Source organism: Pseudophryne corroboree, chromosome 7, assembly GCF_028390025.1.
Source record: "Pseudophryne corroboree isolate aPseCor3 chromosome 7, aPseCor3.hap2, whole genome shotgun sequence".
Classification (NCBI taxonomy): Eukaryota; Metazoa; Chordata; class Amphibia; order Anura; family Myobatrachidae; genus Pseudophryne; species Pseudophryne corroboree.
This window is the reverse complement of record NC_086450.1, coordinates 24,811,201-24,833,826: the sequence shown is the minus strand read 5'-3', so window position 1 is coordinate 24,833,826 and position 22,626 is coordinate 24,811,201. Positions and strand designations below refer to the sequence as shown.

The 22,626-nt window shown below is 47.8% G+C and overlaps 1 protein-coding gene across 1 annotated transcript in view; it reads left to right on the top strand.

The window, feature by feature from the left end:
- The first annotated feature begins 636 nt into the window (after window positions 1-636).
- The window catches only part of ITGB5 (integrin subunit beta 5), a 110,714-nt gene continuing 88,724 nt past the window's right edge, over window positions 637-22,626 (top strand). The window contains exons 1-4 of the mRNA XM_063932767.1: window positions 637-885; window positions 2,301-2,392; window positions 11,707-11,914; window positions 12,973-13,222. Coding sequence (XP_063788837.1) covers window positions 798-885; window positions 2,301-2,392; window positions 11,707-11,914; window positions 12,973-13,222 — 638 coding nt within the window. The 5' untranslated portion in view covers window positions 637-797. The remainder of the gene's footprint in view (window positions 886-2,300; window positions 2,393-11,706; window positions 11,915-12,972; window positions 13,223-22,626) is intronic.

Genomic DNA, 22,626 nt, shown 5'->3' with positions numbered 1-22,626 from the left:
GGTTAATGATGTGAGGCAGGAGCAGCAGGAGGGTAACAGTGTGGAGCAGGAGGGGTTAATGCTGTGGGGCTGGAGCAGCAGGAGGGTAACAGTGTGGAGCAGGAGGGGTTAATGCTGTGGGGCAGGAGGGTAACAGTGTGGAGCAGGAGCGGCAGGAGGGGTTAATACTGTGGGGCAGGAGCTGCAGCAGGGTAACAGTGTGGAGCAGGAGGGGTTAATGCTGTGGGGCAGGAGGGTAACAGTGTGGAGCAGGAGGGGTTAATCCTGTGGGGCAGGAGGGGTTAATGCTGTGGGGCAGGAGCAGCAGGAGGGTAACAGTGTGGAGCAGGAGGGGTTAATGCTGTGGGGCAGGAGCAGCAGGAGGGTAACAGTGTGGAGCAGGAGGGGTTAATGCTGTGGGGCAGGAGCAGCAGGAGGGTAACAGTGTGGAGCAGGAGGGGTTGATGCTGTGGGGCAGGAGCAGCAGGAGGGTAACAGTGTGGAGCAGGAGGGGTTAATGCTGTGGGGCAGGAGGGTAACAGTGTGGAGCAGGAGGGGTTAATCCTGTGGGGCAGGAGCAGCAGGAGGGTAACAGTGTGGGGCAGGAGGGGTTAATCCTGTGGGGCCGGCTTTGGAGCGGGGCGGGTACCAGGGCGGAGACCGGGGCGGGCAGGCGGGTGTCCCGGACTCTTTCCCCCGGACTCGGGCAGAGTGTGACGGGGGGCGGCCAGTGCGGGTCCCCGGTGCAGCATGGCGGTGTCACCCCGGCGGGAGAGGAGGGCAGCGGCGCGCCTGTGACGAGCTGTGGAAGTTACACGATGAGCCCCGGGGCAGCGGGCACCACCCGGGACCGGAGCCGCGTCCTGCTCCTCACCCTGCTCTGCTGCTTCCTGCACACACCCGCGGGTGAGGGGGTAACCCGGGGCAGTGCGGGAGGGGTGCTGGGGCTCGCTCTGGGAGTTAGTTGCTGAGGTGACTTATATGTCGGTGCAGAGTATCTTCACATGCAGGGTGGTACCCCTCCTGGCTTATAGCCTGGGTACAACAGCTGGTGACCCTGTATTATCACTGCCACACACTGTACATTGTACAAGAGCATGGCAGTGATTATACAGGAGGGACACATGCTACATGTCAGCCTGGCAAAGTGCCCCATGGATCCTGTGCCCACTGGCAGTGCCCCATTCCTACTGCTTGTAACCCCCCCGGGCATGCTGCAGTATATCCTGTATGTAAGAATACCCCCTGGCAGTGATTATATAGGAGGGACCTGTTACATGTTAGCCTGGCAGAGTGCCCCTTGTCCCTGGGTCCTGTGCCCATTGGCAGTGCCCCATTCCTACTGCTCGTCACTTTCCCTGGGCATGCTACAGTATATACTGTATGTAAGGATACCCCCTGGCAGTTATTATATAGGAGGGGCCTGTTACATGTTAGCCTGGCAGAGTGCCCCTTGTCCCTGGGTCCTGTGCCCCATTCCTACTGCTTGTCACCCCCCCTGGGCATGTTAAGTATATACTGTATCTAATTATATCCCCTGGCAGTGGTTATATAGAAGGGACCTGTTACATGTCAGCCTGGCAGGGTGCCCCCTGTTTCCTGGGACCTGTGCCCATTGGCAAATCCCTATTCCTACTGTTGGTCGGGCTAAGTACGCGTGCCGGTCACCATACCTCCGCCGGTATCCCAGCAGCGGAATGCCGGCAGGTGGGGGTGGGGGGTGGTGAGCGCCACAGGCCCCTTGCGGGCTTAATACGCTCACCACGCTGCGGGTGACGACCGCTGTTCCCACTCTATGGGTGTTGTGGACACCCACGAGTGAGAATAGTCCCTGCTGGTCGGCGATTCTCAGGTGGCGGGATGTAGGGGGAGGTGTTGTGGCCGGCGGTCTCCTGACCACATCCCCTGTCCTCTGGGTGTGATAATTGTATGCCGTATATAATAATGACTAGTTACCAGCACGCCAACATGACGGAACAACATAACAGTAACGGCCGGTGTGTGCGCTCGAACACAGCTACTCTTGAATTGCTCTGTTGGGTGCTATCTAGTGGCTGCCGCGCACAAAACACTTGAATTCCCCTCATAGTGGTGAGGAGCAGCCTTAGCCTTTTATTAAATAGGACACCACCTGGCAGTGATTGTATAGGAGGGACCTGTTACAAGTCACCCTGGCAGAGTGCCCCCCTGTACCCAGGTCCTGTGCACATTGGCGGTTCCCTTTGCTATTGCTGGTTTACCTGCTCCTGGCAGTATATAATGAGATCCCTTGATGGTGCCCTCTGCCCATTCCTGACCTGTCCTACCTTTTCCCCCCACAGGTGTCAATATCTGCTCCAGCCGCACTGCCACTCCAACCTCATGCCAGGACTGCCTGCTTATCCACCCACAGTGCGCCTGGTGCTCCCAGGAGGTAAGTCCCTGCCCCTCATCTCTTGGGTGGGCCCGTCTATGCCAGGTGTAATATATATGGATATAAATACAATGGGGAAAACACAAACACATTTTCGTATGTACTAACCCCCGTTCGCCGCGTTTTCGCCCCTGAGGGTATGGGCTTCTCAACGCCGTCCGCCGCAGACGCCGACTCCCCCCCCCCCCCCCCCCCCCCCTCTTCCCCCGGCATACCTTCTTCTAGGAAGCCCTGGTCCCGGAAGCTAGACTCTTCCTCCCCCTAGCAACACAGCCGAAGGTCCTTCCAGCTGCAGGGAGGAGGCGGAGGCGCCTGGGACAGCCTGCTGCCTGCTTCCCGACAGGTGAGCAGGTGGAGACCTCAGGGAGGTGACGGAGTGCCCCTGCACACCACCTCATAGGTATCGCGGGGGGCCTCCGTCACCGCATACATATGCGCTCACCATCGCTGCGCGGGGGTGGCGATGTATGTTAATACTCCTGCCTGAAGTCTGTTGGACTTATCTCCCCTTAATTCATATCTAAACATCTCTTTGGTGGTTATAATTTCCTATAACTAGTACGAGATTGGTTGTATGTTGCCGTGTATTTTCTTCCAGTTTATCGCTATTGTAGTTGGTCAGTGACTTTTCTCTATGTAATTACTGCTGATTTGCCTGCATGTATGTAAGTAGCGTATATAGATGACCGGTTCTGGATTCTTATTCAAGCAAGAACAGTACACCTGGTAATCGGCGTCATACAGAGGGGTGTGACCACGCCAAGCGCAGAAGAAGTGTCATAGACAATAACAAGAAACGGATGAATATCAATACGGCAATAGGTCTTCCGTGAGCTAATAGCGGGAAAAGGTATCTCAGTCACCTGGACTTAAGGCAGATAAGTATATGCATATCACATAGGTTTCCTGTCTCTTATTGTCCGCTCATGACGAGACCAGCTTCTACATCAGTTGGATCATCCATATTTTCTATGCGCCATCAACATTACACCTCAAGAGCTATGGTGGGATTTCTGTTCTTCATGACTCAAATGCCCTGGGAGTTGCATGGTCAATTGTCCCTAGCGTTTTGTAGTTTTCTGTGTTATTTCCTTGTCTTCTGGAGACTTGAACAATCAACTGCAGAATTACATGCACATCTTCTGGGAGACATGAACAATCTTCTCCAAGGTTTACTGACTGATGTCCTCCAAGTTATCCTCAATCTTCTGAGATATGTGAACAGTTGTGTTCTGGTTTATACGGGCTTGCCTCTCCTGATATATCCTCATATCTGAGTTACATGGACAGTCACCTAATGAGGTATCCTCACATCTGAGTTACATTGACCGTCACCTAATGAGGTATCCTCACATCTGAGTTACATTGACCGTCACCTAATGAGGTATCCTCGCATCTCAGTTACATGGACCGTCACCTAATGAGGTATCCTCACATCTGAGTTACATTGACCGTCACCTAATGAGGTATCCTCGCATCTCAGTTACATGGACCGTCACCTAATGAGGTATCCTCACATCTGAGTTACATTGACCGTCACCTAATGAGGTATCCTCACATCTCAGTTACATGGACCGTCACCTAATGAGGGATCATCACATCTGAGTAACATGGACAGTCACCTAATGAGGTATCCTCACATCCTGAGTTACATGGACAGTTACCTAATGAGGTATCCCCACATCTGAGTTACATGGACAGTCACCTAATGAGGTATCCTCACATCCTGAGTTACATGGACAGTCACCTAATGAGGTATCCTCACATTCTGAGTTACATGGACATTCACCTAATGAGGTATCCTCACATCTGAGTTACATGGACCGTCACCTAATGAGGTATCCTCACATCTGAGTTACATGGACAGTCACCTAATGAGGTATCCTCACATCTGAGTTACATTGACCGTCACCTAATGAGGTATCCTCACATCCTGAGTTACATGGACAGTTACCTAATGAGGTATCCTCACATCTGAGTTACATGGACAGTCACCTAATGAGGTATCCTCACATCTAAGTTACATGAACAGTCACCTAATGAGGTATCCTCACATCTCAGTTACATGGACCGTCACCTAATGAGGTATCATCACATCTGAGTTACATGGACCGTCACCTAATGAGGTATCCTCACATCCTGAGTTACATGGACAGTTACCTAATGAGGTATCCCCACATCTGAGTTACATGGACAGTCGCCTAATGAGGGATCCTCACATCTTAGTTACACAGTCACCTAATGAGGTATCCTCACATCCTGAGTTACATGGACAGTTACCTAATGAGGTATCCTCACATCTGAGGTACATGGGCAGTCGCCTAATGAGGGATCCTCACATCTTAGTTACACAGTCACCTAATGAGGTATCCTCACATCCTGAGTTACATGGACAGTTACCTAATGAGGTATCCTCACATCTGAGGTACATGGGCAGTCGCCTAATGAGGGATCCTCACATCTTAGTTACACAGTCACCTAATGAGGTATCTTCACATCTGAGTTACATGGACAGTCACCTAATGAGGTATCCTCACATCTGAGTTACATGGACATTCACCTAATGAGGTATCCTCACATCTGAGTTACATGGACCGTCACCTAATGAGGTATCCTCACATCTGAGTTACATGGACCGTCACCTAATGAGGTATCCTCACATCTGAGTTACATGGACCGTCACCTAATGAGGTATCCTCACATCTGAGTTACATGGACCGTCACCTAATGAGGTATCCTCACATCCTGAGTTACATGGACCGTCACCTAATGAGGTATCCTCACATCCTGAGTTACATGGACAGTCACCTAATGAGGTATCCTCACATCTTAGTTACACAGTCACCTAATGAGGTATCTTCACATCTCCGTTACATGGACAGTCACCTAATGAGGTATCCTCACATCTGAGTTACATGGACAGTCACCTAATGAGGTATCCTCACATCTGAGTTACATGGACAGTCACCTAATGAGGTATCCTCACATCTGAGTTACATGGACAGTCACCTAATGAGATATCCTCACATCCGAGTTACATGGACCGTCACCTAATGAGGTATCCTCACATCTGCGTTACATGGACAGTCACCTAATGAGATATCCTCACATCTGCGTTACATGGACAGTCACCTAATGAGATATCCTCACATCCGAGTTACATGGACAGTCACCTAATGAGGTATCCTCACATCTGAGTTACATGGACAGTCACCTAATGAGGTATCCTCACATCTGAGTTACATGGACAGTCACCTAATGAGATATCCTCACATCCGAGTTACATGGACCGTCACCTAATGAGGTATCCTCACATCTGCGTTACATGGACAGTCACCTAATGAGATATCCTCACATCTGCGTTACATGGACAGTCACCTAATGAGATATCCTCACATCCGAGTTACATGGACAGTCACCTAATGAGGTATCTTCACATCCGAGTTACATGGACAGTCACCTAATGAGATATCCTCACATCCGAGTTACATGGACAGTCACCAAATGAGGTATCCTCACATCTGAGTTACATGGACAGTCACCTAATGAGGGATCCTCATGTCTGAGTTACATGGACAGTCACCTAATGAGGGATCCCCACGTCTGGGTTACATGGACAGTCACCTAATGAGGGATCCCCACGTCTGGGTTACATGGACAGTCACCTAATGAGGGATCCCCACGTCTGGGTTACATGGACAGTCACCTAATGAGGGATCCCCACGTCTGGGTTACATGGACAGTCACCTAATGAGGGATCCCCACGTCTGGGTTACATGGACAGTAGTATTCGGAGGTATCCTCACATCTGGGTTACATGGACAGTCACCTAATGAGGTATCCTCACATGTCGGTTACATGGACAGTCACCTAATGAGGGATCATCACATCTGAGTTACATGGACCGTCTCCTAATGAGGTATCCTCACATCCTGAGTTACATGTACCGTCACCTAATGAGGGATCCTCACATCTCAGTTACATGGACAGTCACCTAATGAGGTATCCTCACATCCTGAGTTACATGGACAGTCGCCTAATGAGGTATCCTCACATCTCCGTTACATGGACAGTCGCCTAATGAGGGATCCTCATGTCTGAGTTACATGGACAGTCACCTAATGAGGGATCCCCACGTCTGGGTTACATGGACAGTCACCTAATGAGGGATCCCCACGTCTGGGTTACATGGACAGTCACCTAATGAGGGATCCCCACGTCTGGGTTACATGGACAGTCACCTAATGAGGGATCCTCATGTCTGCGTTACATGGACAGTAGTATTCGGAGGTATCCTCACATCTGGGTTACATGGACAGTCACCTAATGAGGGATCCCCACGTCTGGGTTACATGGACAGTCACCTAATGAGGGATCCCCACGTCTGGGTTACATGGACAGTCACCTAATGAGGGATCCCCACGTCTGGGTTACATGGACAGTCACCTAATGATCCTCATGTCTGAGTTACATGGACAGTAGTATTCGGAGGTATCCTCACATCTGGGTTACATGGACAGTCACCTAATGTGGTATCCTCACATCTCAGTTACGTGGACCGTCACCTAATGAGGTATCCTCACATCTCAGTTACATGGACCGTCACCTAATGAGGGATCCTCATGTCTGAGTTACATGGACAGTAGTATTCGGAGGTATCCTCACATCTGGGTTACATGGACAGTCACCTAATGTGGTATCCTCACATCTCAGTTACGTGGACAGTCACCTAATGAGGTATCCTCACATCTCAGTTACATGGACAGTCACCTAAAGAGGGATCCCCACGTCTGGGTTACATGGACAGTCATTTAATGAGGGATCCCCACGTCTGGGTTACATGGACAGTCACCTAATGAGGGATCCTCATGTCTGAGTTACATGGACAGTAGTATTCGGAGGTATCCTCACATCTGGGTTACATGGACAGTCACCTAATGAGGTATCCTCACATCTCAGTTACATGGACAGTCACCTAATGAGGTATCCTCACATCTCAGTTACATGGACAGTCACCTAATGAGGTATCCTCACATCTCCGTTACATGGACAGTCACTTAATGAGGGATCCTCATGTCTGGGTTACATGGACAGTCACCTAATGAGGGATCCCCACGTCTGGGTTACATGGACAGTCACCTAATGAGGGATCCTCATGTCTGAGTTACATGGACAGTAGTATTCGGAGGTATCCTCACATCTGGGTTACATGGACCGTCAACTAATGGTATCCTTATGTCTGGGGTACATGGAAAGTCCTCTTCTGAGGTATCCTCACATCTGAGTTACTGGACAGTCACTTTCTGAGGTATCTTCACATCTGGGTTACACATACAGTCATGATCTGAGGTATCTCCATATCTCGGTTACGCTGACAGTCTTCTTCTCGCGTATCCTCACATCTGGGTTACACGGACAGTCACCCTCGGACGTATCTTCATGTCTGGGTTATGCCAACAGTCATCCTCTGAGGTATCCTGAAAACCTGCTGGTTACTGCAAAGTCCTTCAGGTTCTAAAGAAGGTCAAGGGTGATGCATTTTATGTTCTTGCTTGAGTGGAAGGAACATTGGGGCAGATGTATTAAGCCTGGAGAAGTGATAAGTGGAACGTGATAACGCACCAGCCAATCAGCTCCTAGCTGTCATTTTTAAAACCTGCAAAGACTGGCTGGTGCATTATCCCCTTCCACGTATTACTTCTTTATCACTTCTCCAGGCCTAATACATCTGCCCCACTGTCTGCAGTCTGACTCTAACATACTTGAATTCCATGCAGCACGGTCTTCCTGCTCCTAAGTAATACTACTGAAACTTCTGTCTGCAGACCAAACCTGGCACATTGTGGAACACTGAGCATTTCCCGCATCCTAATCCTAAATTCATGGGTTGCAGGGGTCCTCCTCCCATACACTCTGCTTGCACTACATCTGCTAAACCTACAGTGATCCGTTTCACAGGGAACTGGCAGATGTCAGATCTGTGCCCACAGTTGAAATCGGAGGCTTGGCTGCAACCCAGGCTAGACATGTCCTGTGTATCAGGCTGGAATATAGAGTAATGCTGAGCATTTGTGTTATTGGATACCAGACGAGCACCTGGAGTCTGTATTATCTGTCCATTTCTCCCTTTCCTTTACTGTATTGGGAACACCGGGGGTAATGCATCTGTTTGCTGTGTACACACCGCAAGTCTGTGTTGCTTGTTCTTTATATCTGCAGCCACTGCTAATTGGGACGACTCCTGGCTCTTATTTGATGCACAAACAACTTCGGTCTTTTACTTTTAAAGTTGGAATGCACAGAACGCGGTTCTTCTGGTGCCTGCAGAGGACGGAATTGTCACCAAGTTGAGAAGGAAAATATAGATGACACTTGGGTTGTGCATATTTGTCAATGGGGGCTTCCTAATACCACATTCGTCTGTCCTACTAATAGTCAGAGCTGCTTCAGTTTGTTTCTTGGACCTCAGACTAAAAATCGTGGGCAAGGTGGGACCGGCTCGGGCTTGGATCCACTACATTGCATTGTGGGAGTGATTCAGACCTGAGCGCTGGGCGGCTAACTTTGCTGTCCTGCATTAGTCGTCGCCTCCAGCGGGATGTGTAAATTTGTCGTGCAAGTGTGCGATCCCATGTGTACGCCGAGCTGCTAAAATCCACTTTGTGCGGTCTCTGCGCAGCCCAGGATTTACTCCTACAGCGCGATGAGAACAGGCTGATCGGGGCCGGAGCTGACTTCACACACCCTCCCTGAAAACGCTTGGGCACACCTGCGTTTTTCCGGACACTCCCAGTAAACGGTCAATCACAGTGCGAACGATTGGATTTTTTGCACCATCCTGTCGCTGACCAACGATGCCCTTTGTTGCTGTCCGATGCGTGTGCGCATTGCGGTGCATGCGCAGTTAGTACCTGATCGCCCGCTGCGCTAAAACGCACAGGAGTGATCAGGTCCGAATCGCTCCCTGTGTTCTGTTTTCCACGCAGACAGCGGATTAAACCGTCTTCCTCTGTTGTGTTCCCTGTTTGCATAAGAAATTACTGTAAAATAGAAGCGATAGCTTATTTTAGGCTATTACTAATCACCATCGTACCACAAACATGCCTGAGACTCTGGAACTTACCAAACCCAATAGCAGTTTGGATTGTTTAAAAAGTTTGAGCCTTTCTGTTAAAGGGGATTATTTACATACATTGCCCTGAGTGCGGTCACGCATTGTATTGTGAGTGTGACATAGTTGTGATTGGGGAGGGTGGGGTGGTTCAGACCTAAAACGAGCACCCTGTTACTTATACCTCTGGCGGACGCTGCAGCTGGGTGTGTTTTGGAGAAACTGACTGATAACAGAGGGACAATAGCTTGCAATTTCCTGTGTACAGAAGTGCTTGCAGCCAGGATATGGGAACGGTTACATACCTCTATATACTGTATGTGAATAATACTAGCTCATAATTGCTCTTGTAGATTAGGAGACCTGGGTAATAGGAATAGCTTTATATAGTGTGGGGAAATAAATATTCCTCTGCGGTAATGCAGGTGTCTTTGTGTTATGGTATATGCCCCTAAAACCAAGAACTGCCCCACTGGTTGCTACTATATAAAGTAACTCCAGATCCACCGGCACCTGTACACAGTGTTTTACGGCCTACGTCCAGCGTTCATTGCAGGGTGAATAACCTCTATATATATATTTGTCTGGGAAGAGGAATTTCCTGTAGCCCCTGCTAGGGATGGAAAGGTAATAGAGTTACTTTTATTAAATATGAGACCCCCCCCCCCTATCCTCTGAGTTTCACGTTGAACATTAAAGTGGGAGCAGCAATAGACACCTAGCGCTGCTGCAACTTGTAGGGGGGGGGGGAATGTGTGTGTGTGTGTGTGTGTGGGGGGGGTCTCCGGCTCATCCTTCCTTATCTTGTGGATAGATGTCAGGCACATTTGTGGAACAGCCTACGTCACTGACCTGGATCGGTGTGCTGCCTTTCTGCCCACAAATACCTGACGCCTGCTTGTCCTCTAGAGACCTATAAATTGCAGCATTTCACAGGCCCCTGATCCTCAAGAGCTGACACTCGCATGTATTTGTATGTTGTAATGAGCCTAGACCAGGAACCATAGAATAGGAGTAACGAGGCCTGGGCTACAGAGAGACCTGGATTAGGGTTCAGCTCTGTTCTCCGTGGGTCCAGGAGTGAAGTCCTGTATTGCTCTGGTACCGGAGGAGGTGGGAAGCGAAGGGTTACAGGCCTTGTATATCTGTCTGGCTGCAGTGTTCAGAATAGCTACGGGCAACCTGTGGGAATCTACAAGTAGCCTGTGGATGACACGGACATGCTGGAACTTGCCATTCTGCACCTGTGAGCAGCAGGTTTCCTCTGTTCTAGAGCTTGTAAGAGCCGACACTAGATCGGGTGGGGAAGGAGGCACGTGGGGATAAAGGACTGCATGAGTAATGGGACGCCGGCGTCTGTAATAATTCTCCATTAAAGCAATTTCCCACATACATGTGTATCAGATAGGGCGTAGTCGTCTGATGGCCGCTTCTGCGACATTCCTCCCTCTCCGTCATTCCTACTAATAATCAGCCTGATCTTCTCATCTGATACACTGTATCCTTCTTGTGTCTGTGCAGTGTACGGACCCTGTACGGACCCACAGTCCACGGGAAATAAAATAACATTTTGAAAGCATGAGGTGGTTGCAATGTTGGTCTGTGCGATTTGTTGTTTTCCACATTCTTTACAGAATACATTGTCTACAGAAACACTGTTCTATATAAATCTCGCTCCAGAGTTTAGAACTTCACAATGGGGGGTCATTCAGACCCGATCGCACGCTGCATTTTTTTGCAGCCGTGCGATCGGGTCTGAACTGCGCATGCGTGTGACCCGCAATGCGCAGGCGTCGCCGGGCAGCGACCAAATCTTACGAAGAAAGCGATCGCAAGAAGATTGACAGGCAGAATGCGTTCGTGGGCGGCAACGCACCGTTTTCTGGGAGTGTCCAGAAAAACGCAGGCGTGCCCGGCCGTTTCCAGGGAGGGTTCCTGACGTCCCCAACTTCACGGATTGTCGCAGTGGCAGAGTAAGTCCAGAAACTGCACAGCCGATCGCACCCCTGCACAGCGATTACCCCCTCCCCTGTAGGCGGCGGTTACCTGGTCGCAGCAGTGCAAAAAAAACCGCCTGCATGCGACCAGGTCTGAATTAGGCCCTATGTTCACAAAGTGATATCACGAGCTGCGGAAACTGAACATTTGCTGGAATGTGCTGCTCTTCGTTATAGTCTGCCTCCTATCTTTGTCCTCCCTCTAGAACGTCGGTGGCTCTCGGACGCTGAGCTCTCGCTGTGATCTGATGGACAATCTCCTTAGTAAAGGCTGCTCTCCAGAGTTTATCGAAGGCCCAAAAAGCAACGTGGATGTGACCAGGAATCTGCCGCTCAGCAGCAAAGGTTCTGGATCGTCACAGTCTGACATCATCCAGGTCACCCCGCAGAGTGTGTCGCTGTCCCTCCGGCCAGGTCAGTCCTACAGCGGGGTAACCCGAGCGCTACATACGTCCTCCGTAATGCAAAGAGCACCAGTGTCTGTTCATCTATACCAGTGATGGCTAACCTTGACACTCCAGCTGTTGTTGAACCACAAATCCCAGCATGCCCTGCTACAGTTTTGCTATTTGGCCATGCTAAAACTGATGCAAGGCATGCTGGGATGTGTAGTTCAACAACAGCTGGAGTGTCAAGGTTAGCCATCACTGATCTATACACACACAAATGTGTGTGGTGGGTACCGCACTCATTCAGCTCTGGATTTGCAGAGGGGGGTTCTGGGAGGTGGTGGTGGGGGCTATGGGAGGGGGTTAAGGGGGTAGGTAAGGGAGGTGGATGGGAGGGTGTTCTTAACTAGCAGGTGTTGTGTGCATAGCCCCCTCTATATTATTGTGGCTATAATGTACATTTCTTATGGCCACCCACCTCAGTAACCTCTTCTTAGCGCCGCCTGGTGGTGGCTGGGTGGAATGACACGTGACCTCACAGCCGTGGTGATATCTGCTCATGAGATTTAATGTTTTAACAATCATGTAAACTACGGGAAAGCACCCATAAAATGAAACCTTTATCTCAATTGCACTAGAACAGGGGTGGTCGGCATTTGGCCATACAGCTTCTGTAGAACTACATATACAGATGGAGCCATCCTCATCTATCCCTTTTAAAAGGATTAATTGAGCCAGGGCAGTCAGACTTAATCCCCTGCTGTAATGATTTAATCCCCTGCTGTGTTCTCTCTGTATTGTATTGCAGCTGAGAACAATTGATGAAAGGTTTATGCTAATTAACCAGGTGCACCTAGGTGCGGCAGAGAATGCTGAATGATTGTGGCTCCATCTGAGAGCGACAGGTGGAATACCCCGCTCTAGTGCTGTATTGTCTCCTAACGTTCCCTCTACCAGTCACCTGTCTGTCTGACATCTAGATTCCAGTCGCCAGCAATTAGACTCTCCCTGTCCGTACTGACGTAACTCTGTATAAAAGATCCTGTTGTCCTCCGCTTCATGGCTCTCTGTCTCTTACTACAGGTGCTGCCGCCTCTTTTAAAATGCAGGTGAGGCAGGTAGAAGACTACCCGGTGGATCTGTACTACCTGATGGATTTATCCTTGTCCATGAAAGACGATCTGGATAACATCCGGAGTTTGGGGACCAGGCTGGCCGCAGAGATGGCGAAACTGACCAGCAACTTCCGGCTGGGATTTGGCACTTTTGTGGATAAGCACATCTCCCCGTACTCCTACACTGCTCCCAAATACCAGAACAACCCCTGCACTGGGTGAGTGGCCGCAACCCTATGGGGCTGGAGGAATTCACCAGTCACCCTTGTGTACCTGATAGCGCAGGCTGGACGCGACGACCATACTGGGGTTTCCACTAAATACGTCTGTCTTCTGTGTCTCGTTTCTCAGCGTACACATACACCGGTCTCGCTTAGGGATGTGTCCTTGTTCTCTGATAAATATGACGCCTCTGTATAATACCTTGTATATGATGTACGTCACTAGTGCAGGAAAACGTGTACTACATTATCTGAGCGTTGGATGGTCTGGTTCTGTCATCGCCTGTTGGTATGGTGACTGAGCAATGCTCGCGGGGTCAGGATCATCTCTCGTATATTGGAGGTCATTCCGAGTTCGCTCGCAAGGCGATTTTAGCAGAGTTACACACGCTAAGCCGCCGCCTACTGGGAGTGAATCTTAGCTTCTTAAAATTGCGAACGAAAGATTCGCAATATTGCGATTACAAACTTCTTAGCAGTTTCAGAGTAGCTTCAGACTTACTCGGCATCTGCGATCAGTTCAGTGCTTGTCGTTCCTGGTTTGACGTCACAAACACACCCAGCGTTCGCCCAGACACTCCTCCGTTTCTCCAGCCACTCCCGCGTTTTTTCCCACACGCCCATAAAACGGCCGGTTTCCGCCCAGAAACACCCATTTCCTGTCAATCACACTACGATCGCCGGAGTGAAGAAAAAGCCGTGACTAAAAATACTACCTTCATAGCAAATTTACTTGGCGCAGTCGCAGTGCGGACATTGCGCATGCGCACTAAGCGGAAAATCGCTGCGATGCGATGAAATTTACCGAGCGAACAACTCGGAATGAGGGCCATTATCTGGTGTCTGATAAATAATGTGTCTCTGTTCTGATGCGGACGTGCTCTCTGCCTCCCGGGCACAGGTTTATATTTCCTGGTCGCTGTGTTGGCTCAGTATTTGGCTCGGGCCGTACAATGTGGCTGAAGTTACTCAGAAAGAGCCAATCTGAGCGCGGGGCGATACCACAAACAAAGAGCTGCACATTTCTAGAATTCCCTGGGACGCCGAGCACTTTGTGCTGCATTGTCCTCTAGAATTCCCGCTGCCCTCGTATCCACCTTTCTGTGGGAAGCTGTCCAAGTGCCTCTCGCCCACTCTGCACTCTCCACCCACTCACATACTACGGTGCTTATACATTTGTTTATCTAGGGCCATCGTATTACATAGTGCTGTCAGAGACTATTCAATCCTTCACATCAGTCCCTGTGTCATTGGAGCTTCCTCAGAGTTCTCTACCACCAGCCAATTACCCTGCCAGAGTATATGTGAGATTGTAGGAGGAGACCCATGTAAACGCAAAACACGTACTATAATAAGATTGTATTATGGTCATGGCCAGTGGTCAGGTCATGTTGGGGTGTAGTGTCCTATGTCTGTATAGGGTGTAATAGATGTATTATAGTCATGGCCAGTGGTCAGGTCATGTTGGGGGTGTAGTGTCCTATGTCTGTATAGGGTGTAATAGATGTATTATGGTCATGGCCAGCAGGCAGGTCATGTTGGGGTGTAGTGTCCTATGTCTGTATAGGGTGTAATAGATGTATTATGGTCATGGCCAGCGGTCAGGTCATGTTGGGGGTGTAGTGTCCTATGTCTGTATAGGGTGTGATAGATGTATTATGGCCAGCGGTCAGGTCATGTTGGGGGTGTAGTGTCCTATGTCTGTATAGGGTGTAATAGATGTATTATGGTTATGGTCAGTGGTCAGGTCATGTTGGGGTGTAGTGTTCTATGTCTGTATAGGGTGTAATAGATGTATTATGGTTATGGCCAGCGGTCAGGTCATGTTGGGGTGTAGTGTCCTATGTCTGTATAGGGTGTAATAGATGTATTATGGTTATGGTCAGTGGTCAGGTCATGTTGGGGGTGTAGTGTCCTATGTCTGTATAGGGTGTAATAGATGTATTATGGTCATGGCCAGCGGTCAGGTCATGTTGGGGGTGTAGTGTCCTATGTCTGTATAGGGTGTGATAGATGTATTATGGCCAGCGGTCAGGTCATGTTGGGGGTGTAGTGTCCTATGTCTGTATAGGGTGTAATAGATGTATTATGGTCATGGCCAGCGGTCAGGTCATGTTGGGGGTGTAGTGTCCTATGTCTGTATAGGGTGTAATAGATGTATTATGGTCATGGCCAGCGGTCAGGTCATGTTGGGGGTGTAGTGTCCTATGTCTGTATAGGGTGTAATAGATGTATTATGGTCAGTGGTCAGGTCATGTTGGGGTGTAGTGTCCTATGTCTGTATAGGGTGTAATAGATGTATTATGGTCATGGCCAGTGGTCAGGTCATGTTGGGGTGTAGTGTCCTATGTCTGTATAGGGTGTAATAGATGTATTATGGTCATGGCCAGTGGTCAGGTCATGTTGGGGTCTAGTGTCCTATGTCTGTATAGGGTGTAATAGATGTATTATGGTCATGGCCAGTGGTCAGGTCATGTTGGGGTCTAGTGTCCTATGTCTGTATAGGGTGTAATAGATGTATTATGGTCATGGCCAGTGGTCAGGTCATGTTGGGGTGTAGTGTCCTATGTCTGTATAGGGTGTAATAGATGTATTATGGTCATGTCCAGTGGTCAGGTCATGTTGAGGTGTAGTGTCCTCTGTCTGTATAGGGTGTAATAGATGTATTATGGTCATGGTCAGTGGTCAGGTCATGTTGGGGGTGTAGTGTCCTATGTCTGTATAGGGTGTAATAGATGTATTATGGTTATGGTCAGCGGTCAGGTCATGTTGGGGGTGTAGTGTCCTATGTCTGTATAGGGTGTAATAGATGTATTATGGTCATGGCCAGTGGTCAGGTCATGTTGGGGGTGTAGTGTCCTATGTCTGTATAGGGTGTAATAGATGTATTATGGTCATGGTCAGTGGTCAGGTCATGTTGGGGGTGTAGTGTCCTGTGTCTGTATAGGGTGTAATAGATGTATTATGGTCATGGCCAGTGGTCAGGTCATGTTGGGGTGTAGTGTCCTATGTCTGTATAGGGTGTAATAGATGTATTATGGTCAGGTCATGTTGTGGGTATAGTGTCCTGTGTCTGTATAGGGTGTAATAGATGTATTATGGTCAGGTTATGTTGGGGTGTAGTGTCCTATGTATAGGGTGTAATAGATGTATTATGGTTATGGTCAGCGGTCAGGTCATGTTGGGGGTGTAGTGTCCTATGTCTGTATAGGGTGTAATAGATGTATTATGGTCAGGTCATGTTGGGGTGTAGTGTCCTATGTCTGTATAGGGTGTAATAGATGTATTATGGTCAGGTCATGTTGGGAGTATAGTGTCCTATGTCTGTATAGGGTGTAATAGATGTATTATGGTAATGGCCAGTGGTCAGGTCATGTTGGAGTGTAGTGTCCTGTGTCTGTATAGGGTGTAATAGATGTATTATGGTCAGGTCATGTTGGGGCGTAGTGTCCTATGTCTGTATAGGGTGTAATAGATGTATTATGGTCAGGTCAGGTCATGTTGGGGTGTAGTGTCCTATGTCTGTATAGGGTGTAATAGACGTATTATGGTTATGGCCAGTGGTCAGGTCATGTTGGGGGTGTAGTGTCCTATGTCTGTATGGGGTGTAATAGATGTATTATGGTCATGGCCAGTGGTCAGGTCATGTTGGGGGTGTAGTGTCCTATGTCTGTATAGGGTCTAATAGATGTATTATGGTTATGGCCAGTGGTCAGGTCATGTTGGGGGTGTAGTGTCCTGTGTCTGTATAGGGTCTAATAGATGAATTATGGTCATGGCCAGTGGTCAGGTCATGTTGGGGGTGTAGTGTCCTATGTCTGTATAGGGTGTAATAGATGTATTATGGTCAGGGCCAGTGGTCAGGTCATGTTGGGGGTGTAGTGTCCTATGTATGTATAGGGTGTAATAGATGTATTATGGTCAGGTCATGTTGGGGGTGTAGTGTCCTATGTCTGTATAGGGTGTAATAGATGTATTATGGTCAGTGGTCAGGTCATGTTGGGGTGTAGTGTCCTATGTCTGTATAGGGTGTAATAGATGTATTATGGTCAGTGGTCAGGTCATGTTGGGGTGTAGTGTCCTATGTCTGTATAGGGTGTAATAGATGTATTATGGTCAGGGCCAGTGGTCAGGTCATGTTGGGGTGTAGTGTTCTATGTCTGTATAGGGTGTAATAGATGTATTATGCTCATGGCCAGTGGTCAGGTCATGTTGGGGTGTACTGTCCTATGTCTGTATAGGGTGTAATAGATGTATTATGGTCAGGTCATGTTGGGGTGTAGTGTCCTATGTCTGTATAGGGTGTAATAGATGTATTATGGTCAGGTCATGTTGGGGTGTAGTGTCCTATGTCTGTATAGGGTATAATAGATATATTATGGTCAGGTTATGTTGGGGGTGTAGTGTCCTATGTCTGTATAGGGTGTAATAGATATATTATGGTTATGGCCAGTGGTCAGGTCATGTTGGGGGTGTAGTGTCCTGTGTCTGTATAGGGTCTAATAGATGTATTATGGTCATGGCCAGTGGTCAGGTCATGTTGGGGGTGTAGTGTCCTGTGTCTGTATAGGGTGTAATAGATGTATTATGGTTATGGCCAGTGGTCAGGTCATGTTGGGGGTGTAATGTCCTATGTCTGTATAGGGTGTAATAGATGTATTATGGTCATGGCCAGTGGTCAGGTCATGTTGGGGTGTAGTGTCCTATGTCTGTATAGGGTGTAATAGATGTATTATGGTCATGTCCAGTGGTCAGGTCATGTTGGGGGTGTAGTGTCCTATGTCTGTATAGGGTGTAATAGATGTATTATGGTTATGGCCAGTGGTCAGGTCATGTTGGGGGTGTAGTGTCCTGTGTCTGTATAGGGTCTAATAGATGTATTATGGTCATGGCCAGTGGTCAGGTCATGTTGGGGGTGTAGTGTCCTGTATAGGGTGTAATAGATGTATTATGGTCATGGCCAGTGGTCAGGTCATGTTGGGGTGTAGTGTCCTATGTCTGTATAGGGTGTAATAGATGTATTATGGTCATGGCCAGTGGTCAGGTCATGTTGGGTGTAGTGTTCTATGTCTGTATAGGGTGTAATAGATGTATTATGGTCATGGCCAGTGGTCAGGTCATGTTGGGGTGTAGTGTTCTATGTCTGTATGGGGTGTAATAGATGTATTATGGTCATGGCCAGTGGTCAGGTCATGTTGGGGGTGTAGTGTCCTGTGTCTGTATAGGGTCTAATAGATGTATTATGGTCATGGCCAGTGGTCAGGTCATGTTGGGGGTGTAGTGTCCTGTATAGGGTGTAATAGATGTATTATGGTCATGGCCAGTGGTCAGGTCATGTTGGGGTGTAGTGTCCTATGTCTGTATAGGGTGTAATAGATGTATTATGGTCATGGCCAGTGGTCAGGTCATGTTGGGTGTAGTGTTCTATGTCTGTATAGGGTGTAATAGATGTATTATGGTCATGGCCAGTGGTCAGGTCATGTTGGGGTGTAGTGTTCTATGTCTGTATGGGGTGTAATAGATGTATTATGGTCATGGCCAGTGGTCAGGTCATGTTGGGGGTGTAGTGTCCTATGTCTGTATAGGGTGTAATAGATGTATTATGGTCAGGTCATGTTGGGGTGTAGTGTCCTATGTCTATAGGGTGTAATAGATGTATTATGGTCATGGCCAGTGGTCAGGTCATGTTGGGGTGTAGTGTCCTATGTATGTATAGGGTGTAATAGATGTATTATGGTCAGGTCATGTTGGGGGTGTAGTGTCCTATGTCTATAGGGTGTAATAGATGTATTATGGTCATGGCCAGTGGTCAGGTCATGTTGGGGGTGTAGTGTCCTATGTCTGTATAGGGTGTAATACAGGTTGAGTATCCCTTATCCAAAATGCTTGGGACCAGAGGTATTTTGGATAACGGATTTTTCCGTATTTTGGAATAATTAGATACCATAAAGAGATATCATGGTGATGGGACCTAAGTTTAAGCACAGGATGCATTTATGCTTCATATACATCTTATACACACAGCCTGAAGGTAATTTTAGCCAATATTTTTTATAACTTTGTGCATTAAACAAAGTGTGTCTACATTCACACAATTCATTTATGTTTCATATACACCTTATACACACAGCCTGAAGGTCATTTAATACAATATTATTAATAACTTTGTGTATTAAACAAAGTTTGTGTACATTGAGCCATCAAAAAACAAAGGTTTCACTATCTCACTCTAACTCAAAAAAGTCCGTATTTCGGAATATTCCGTATTTCGGAATATTTGGATATGGGATACTCAACCTGTAGATGTATTCTGGTCATGGCCAGTGGTCAGGTCATGTTGGGGGTGTAGTGTCCTATGTCTGTATAGGGTGTAATAGATGTATTCTGGTCATGGCCAGGGGTCAGGTCATGTTGGGGGTGTAGTGTCCTATGTCTGTATAGGGTGTAATAGATGTATTATGATCATGGCCAGTGGTCAGGTCATGTTGGGGTGTAGTGTCCTATGTCTGTATAGGGTGTAATAGATGTATTATGGTCAGGTTATGTTGGGGTGTAGTGTCCTATGTCTGTATAGGGTGTAATAGATGTATTATGGTCATGGCCAGTGGTCAGGTCATGTTGGGGTGTAGTGTTCTATGTCTGTATAGGGTGTAATAGATGTATTATGGTCATGGCCAGTGGTCAGGTCATGTTGGGGTGTAGTGTTCTATGTCTGTATAGGGTGTAATAGATGTATTATGGTCATGGCCAGTGGTCAGGTCATGTTGGGGTTGTAGTGTCCTATGTCTGTATAGGGTGTAATAGATGTATTATGGTCATGGCCAGTGGTCAGGTCATGTTGGGGGTGTAGTGTCCTATGTCTGTATAGGGTGTAATAGATGTATTATGGTCAGGTCATGTTGGGGTGTAGTGTCCTATGTCTATAGGGTGTAATAGATGTATTATGGTCATGGCCAGTGGTCAGGTCATGTTGGGGTGTAGTGTCCTATGTCTGTATGGGGTGTAATAGATGTATTATTGTCATGGCCAGTGGTCAGGTCATGTTGGGGGTGTAGTGTCCTATGTCTGTATAGGGTGTAATAGATGTATTATGGTCATGGCCAGTGGTCAGGTCATGTTGGGGTGTAGTGTCCTATGTCTGTATAGGGTGTAATAGATGTATTATGGTCAGGTCATGTTGGGGGTGTAGTGTCCTATGTCTATAGGGTGTAATAGATGTATTATGGTCATGGCCAGTGGTCAGGTCATGTTGGGGTGTAGTGTCCTATGTCTGTATGGGGTGTAATAGATGTATTATTGTCATGGCCAGTGGTCAGGTCATGTTGGGGGTGTAGTGTTCTATGTCTGTATAGGGTGTAATAGATGTATTATGGTCATGGCCAGTGGTCAGGTCATGTTGGGGTGTAGTGTCCTATGTCTGTATAGGGTGTAATAGATGTATTATGGTCAGGTCATGTTGGGGGTGTAGTGTCCTATGTCTATAGGGTGTAATAGATGTATTATGGTCATGGCCAGTGGTCAGGTCATGTTGGGGGTGTAGTGTCCTATGTCTGTATAGGGTGTAATAGATGTATTCTGGTCATGGCCAGTGGTCAGGTCATGTTGGGGGTGTAGTGTCCTATGTCTGTATAGGGTGTAATAGATGTATTCTGGTCATGGCCAGGGGTCAGGTCATGTTGGGGGTGTAGTGTCCTATGTCTGTATAGGGTGTAATAGATGTATTATGATCATGGCCAGTGGTCAGGTCATGTTGGGGTGTAGTGTCCTATGTCTGTATAGGGTGTAATAGATGTATTATGGTCAGGTTATGTTGGGGTGTAGTGTCCTATGTCTGTATAGGGTGTAATAGATGTATTATGGTCATGGCCAGTGGTCAGGTCATGTTGGGGTGTAGTGTTCTATGTCTGTATAGGGTGTAATAGATGTATTATGGTCATGGCCAGTGGTCAGGTCATGTTGGGGGTGTAGTGTTCTATGTCTGTATAGGGTGTAATAGATGTATTATGGTCATGGCCAGTGGTCAGGTCATGTTGGGGTTGTAGTGTCCTATGTCTGTATAGGGTGTAATAGATGTATTATGGTCATGGCCAGTGGTCAGGTCATGTTGGGGGTGTAGTGTCCTATGTCTGTATAGGGTGTAATAGATGTATTATGGTCAGGTCATGTTGGGGTGTAGTGTCCTATGTCTATAGGGTGTAATAGATGTATTATGGTCATGGCCAGTGGTCAGGTCATGTTGGGGTGTAGTGTCCTATGTCTGTATAGGGTGTAATAGATGTATCATGGTCAGGTCATGTTGGGGGTGTAGTGTCCTATGTCTATAGGGTGTAATAGATGTATTATGGTCATGGCCAGTGGTCAGGTCATGTTGGGGGTGTAGTGTCCTATGTCTGTATAGGGTGTAATAGATGTATTCTGGTCATGGCCAGGGGTCAGGTCATGTTGGGGGTGTAGTGTCCTATGTCTGTATAGGGTGTAATAGATGTATTATGATCATGGCCAGTGGTCAGGTCATGTTGGGGTGTAGTGTCCTATGTCTGTATAGGGTGTAATAGATGTATTATGGTCAGGTTATGTTGGGGTGTAGTGTCCTATGTCTGTATAGGGTGTAATAGATGTATTATGGTCATGGCCAGTGGTCAGGTCATGTTGGGGTGTAGTGTCCTATGTCTGTATAGGGTGTAATAGATGTATTATGGTCAGGTCATATTGGGGGTGTAGTGTCCTATGTCTATAGGGTGTAATAGATGTATTATGGTCATGGCCAGTGGTCAGGTCATGTTGGGGGTGTAGTGTCCTATGTCTGTATAGGGTGTAATAGATGTATTATGGTCATGGCCAGGGGTCAGGTCATGTTGGGGGTGTAGTGTCCTATGTCTGTATAGGGTGTAATAGATGTATTATGATCATGGCCAGTGGTCAGGTCATGTTGGGGTGTAGTGTCCTATGTCTGTATAGGGTGTAATAGATGTATTATGGTCAGGTTATGTTGGGGTGTAGTGTCCTATGTCTGTATAGGGTGTAATAGATGTATTATGGTCATGGCCAGTGGTCAGGTCATGTTGGGGTGTAGTGTTCTATGTCTGTATAGGGTGTAACAGATGTATTATGGTCATGGCCAGTGGTCAGGTCATGTTGGGGTGTAGTGTCCTATGTCTGTATAGGGTGTAATAGATGTATTATGGTCATGGTCAGTGGTCAGGTCATGTTGGGGTGTAGTGTCCTATGTCTGTATAGGGTGTAATAGATGTATTATGGTCATGGCCAGTGGTCAGGTCATGTTGGGGATGTAGAGTCCTATGTCTGTATAGGGTGTAATAGATATATTATGGTCATGTTGGAGGTGTGGTGTCCTATGTATAGGGTGTAATAGATGTATTATGGTCCTGTTGGGGTGTAGT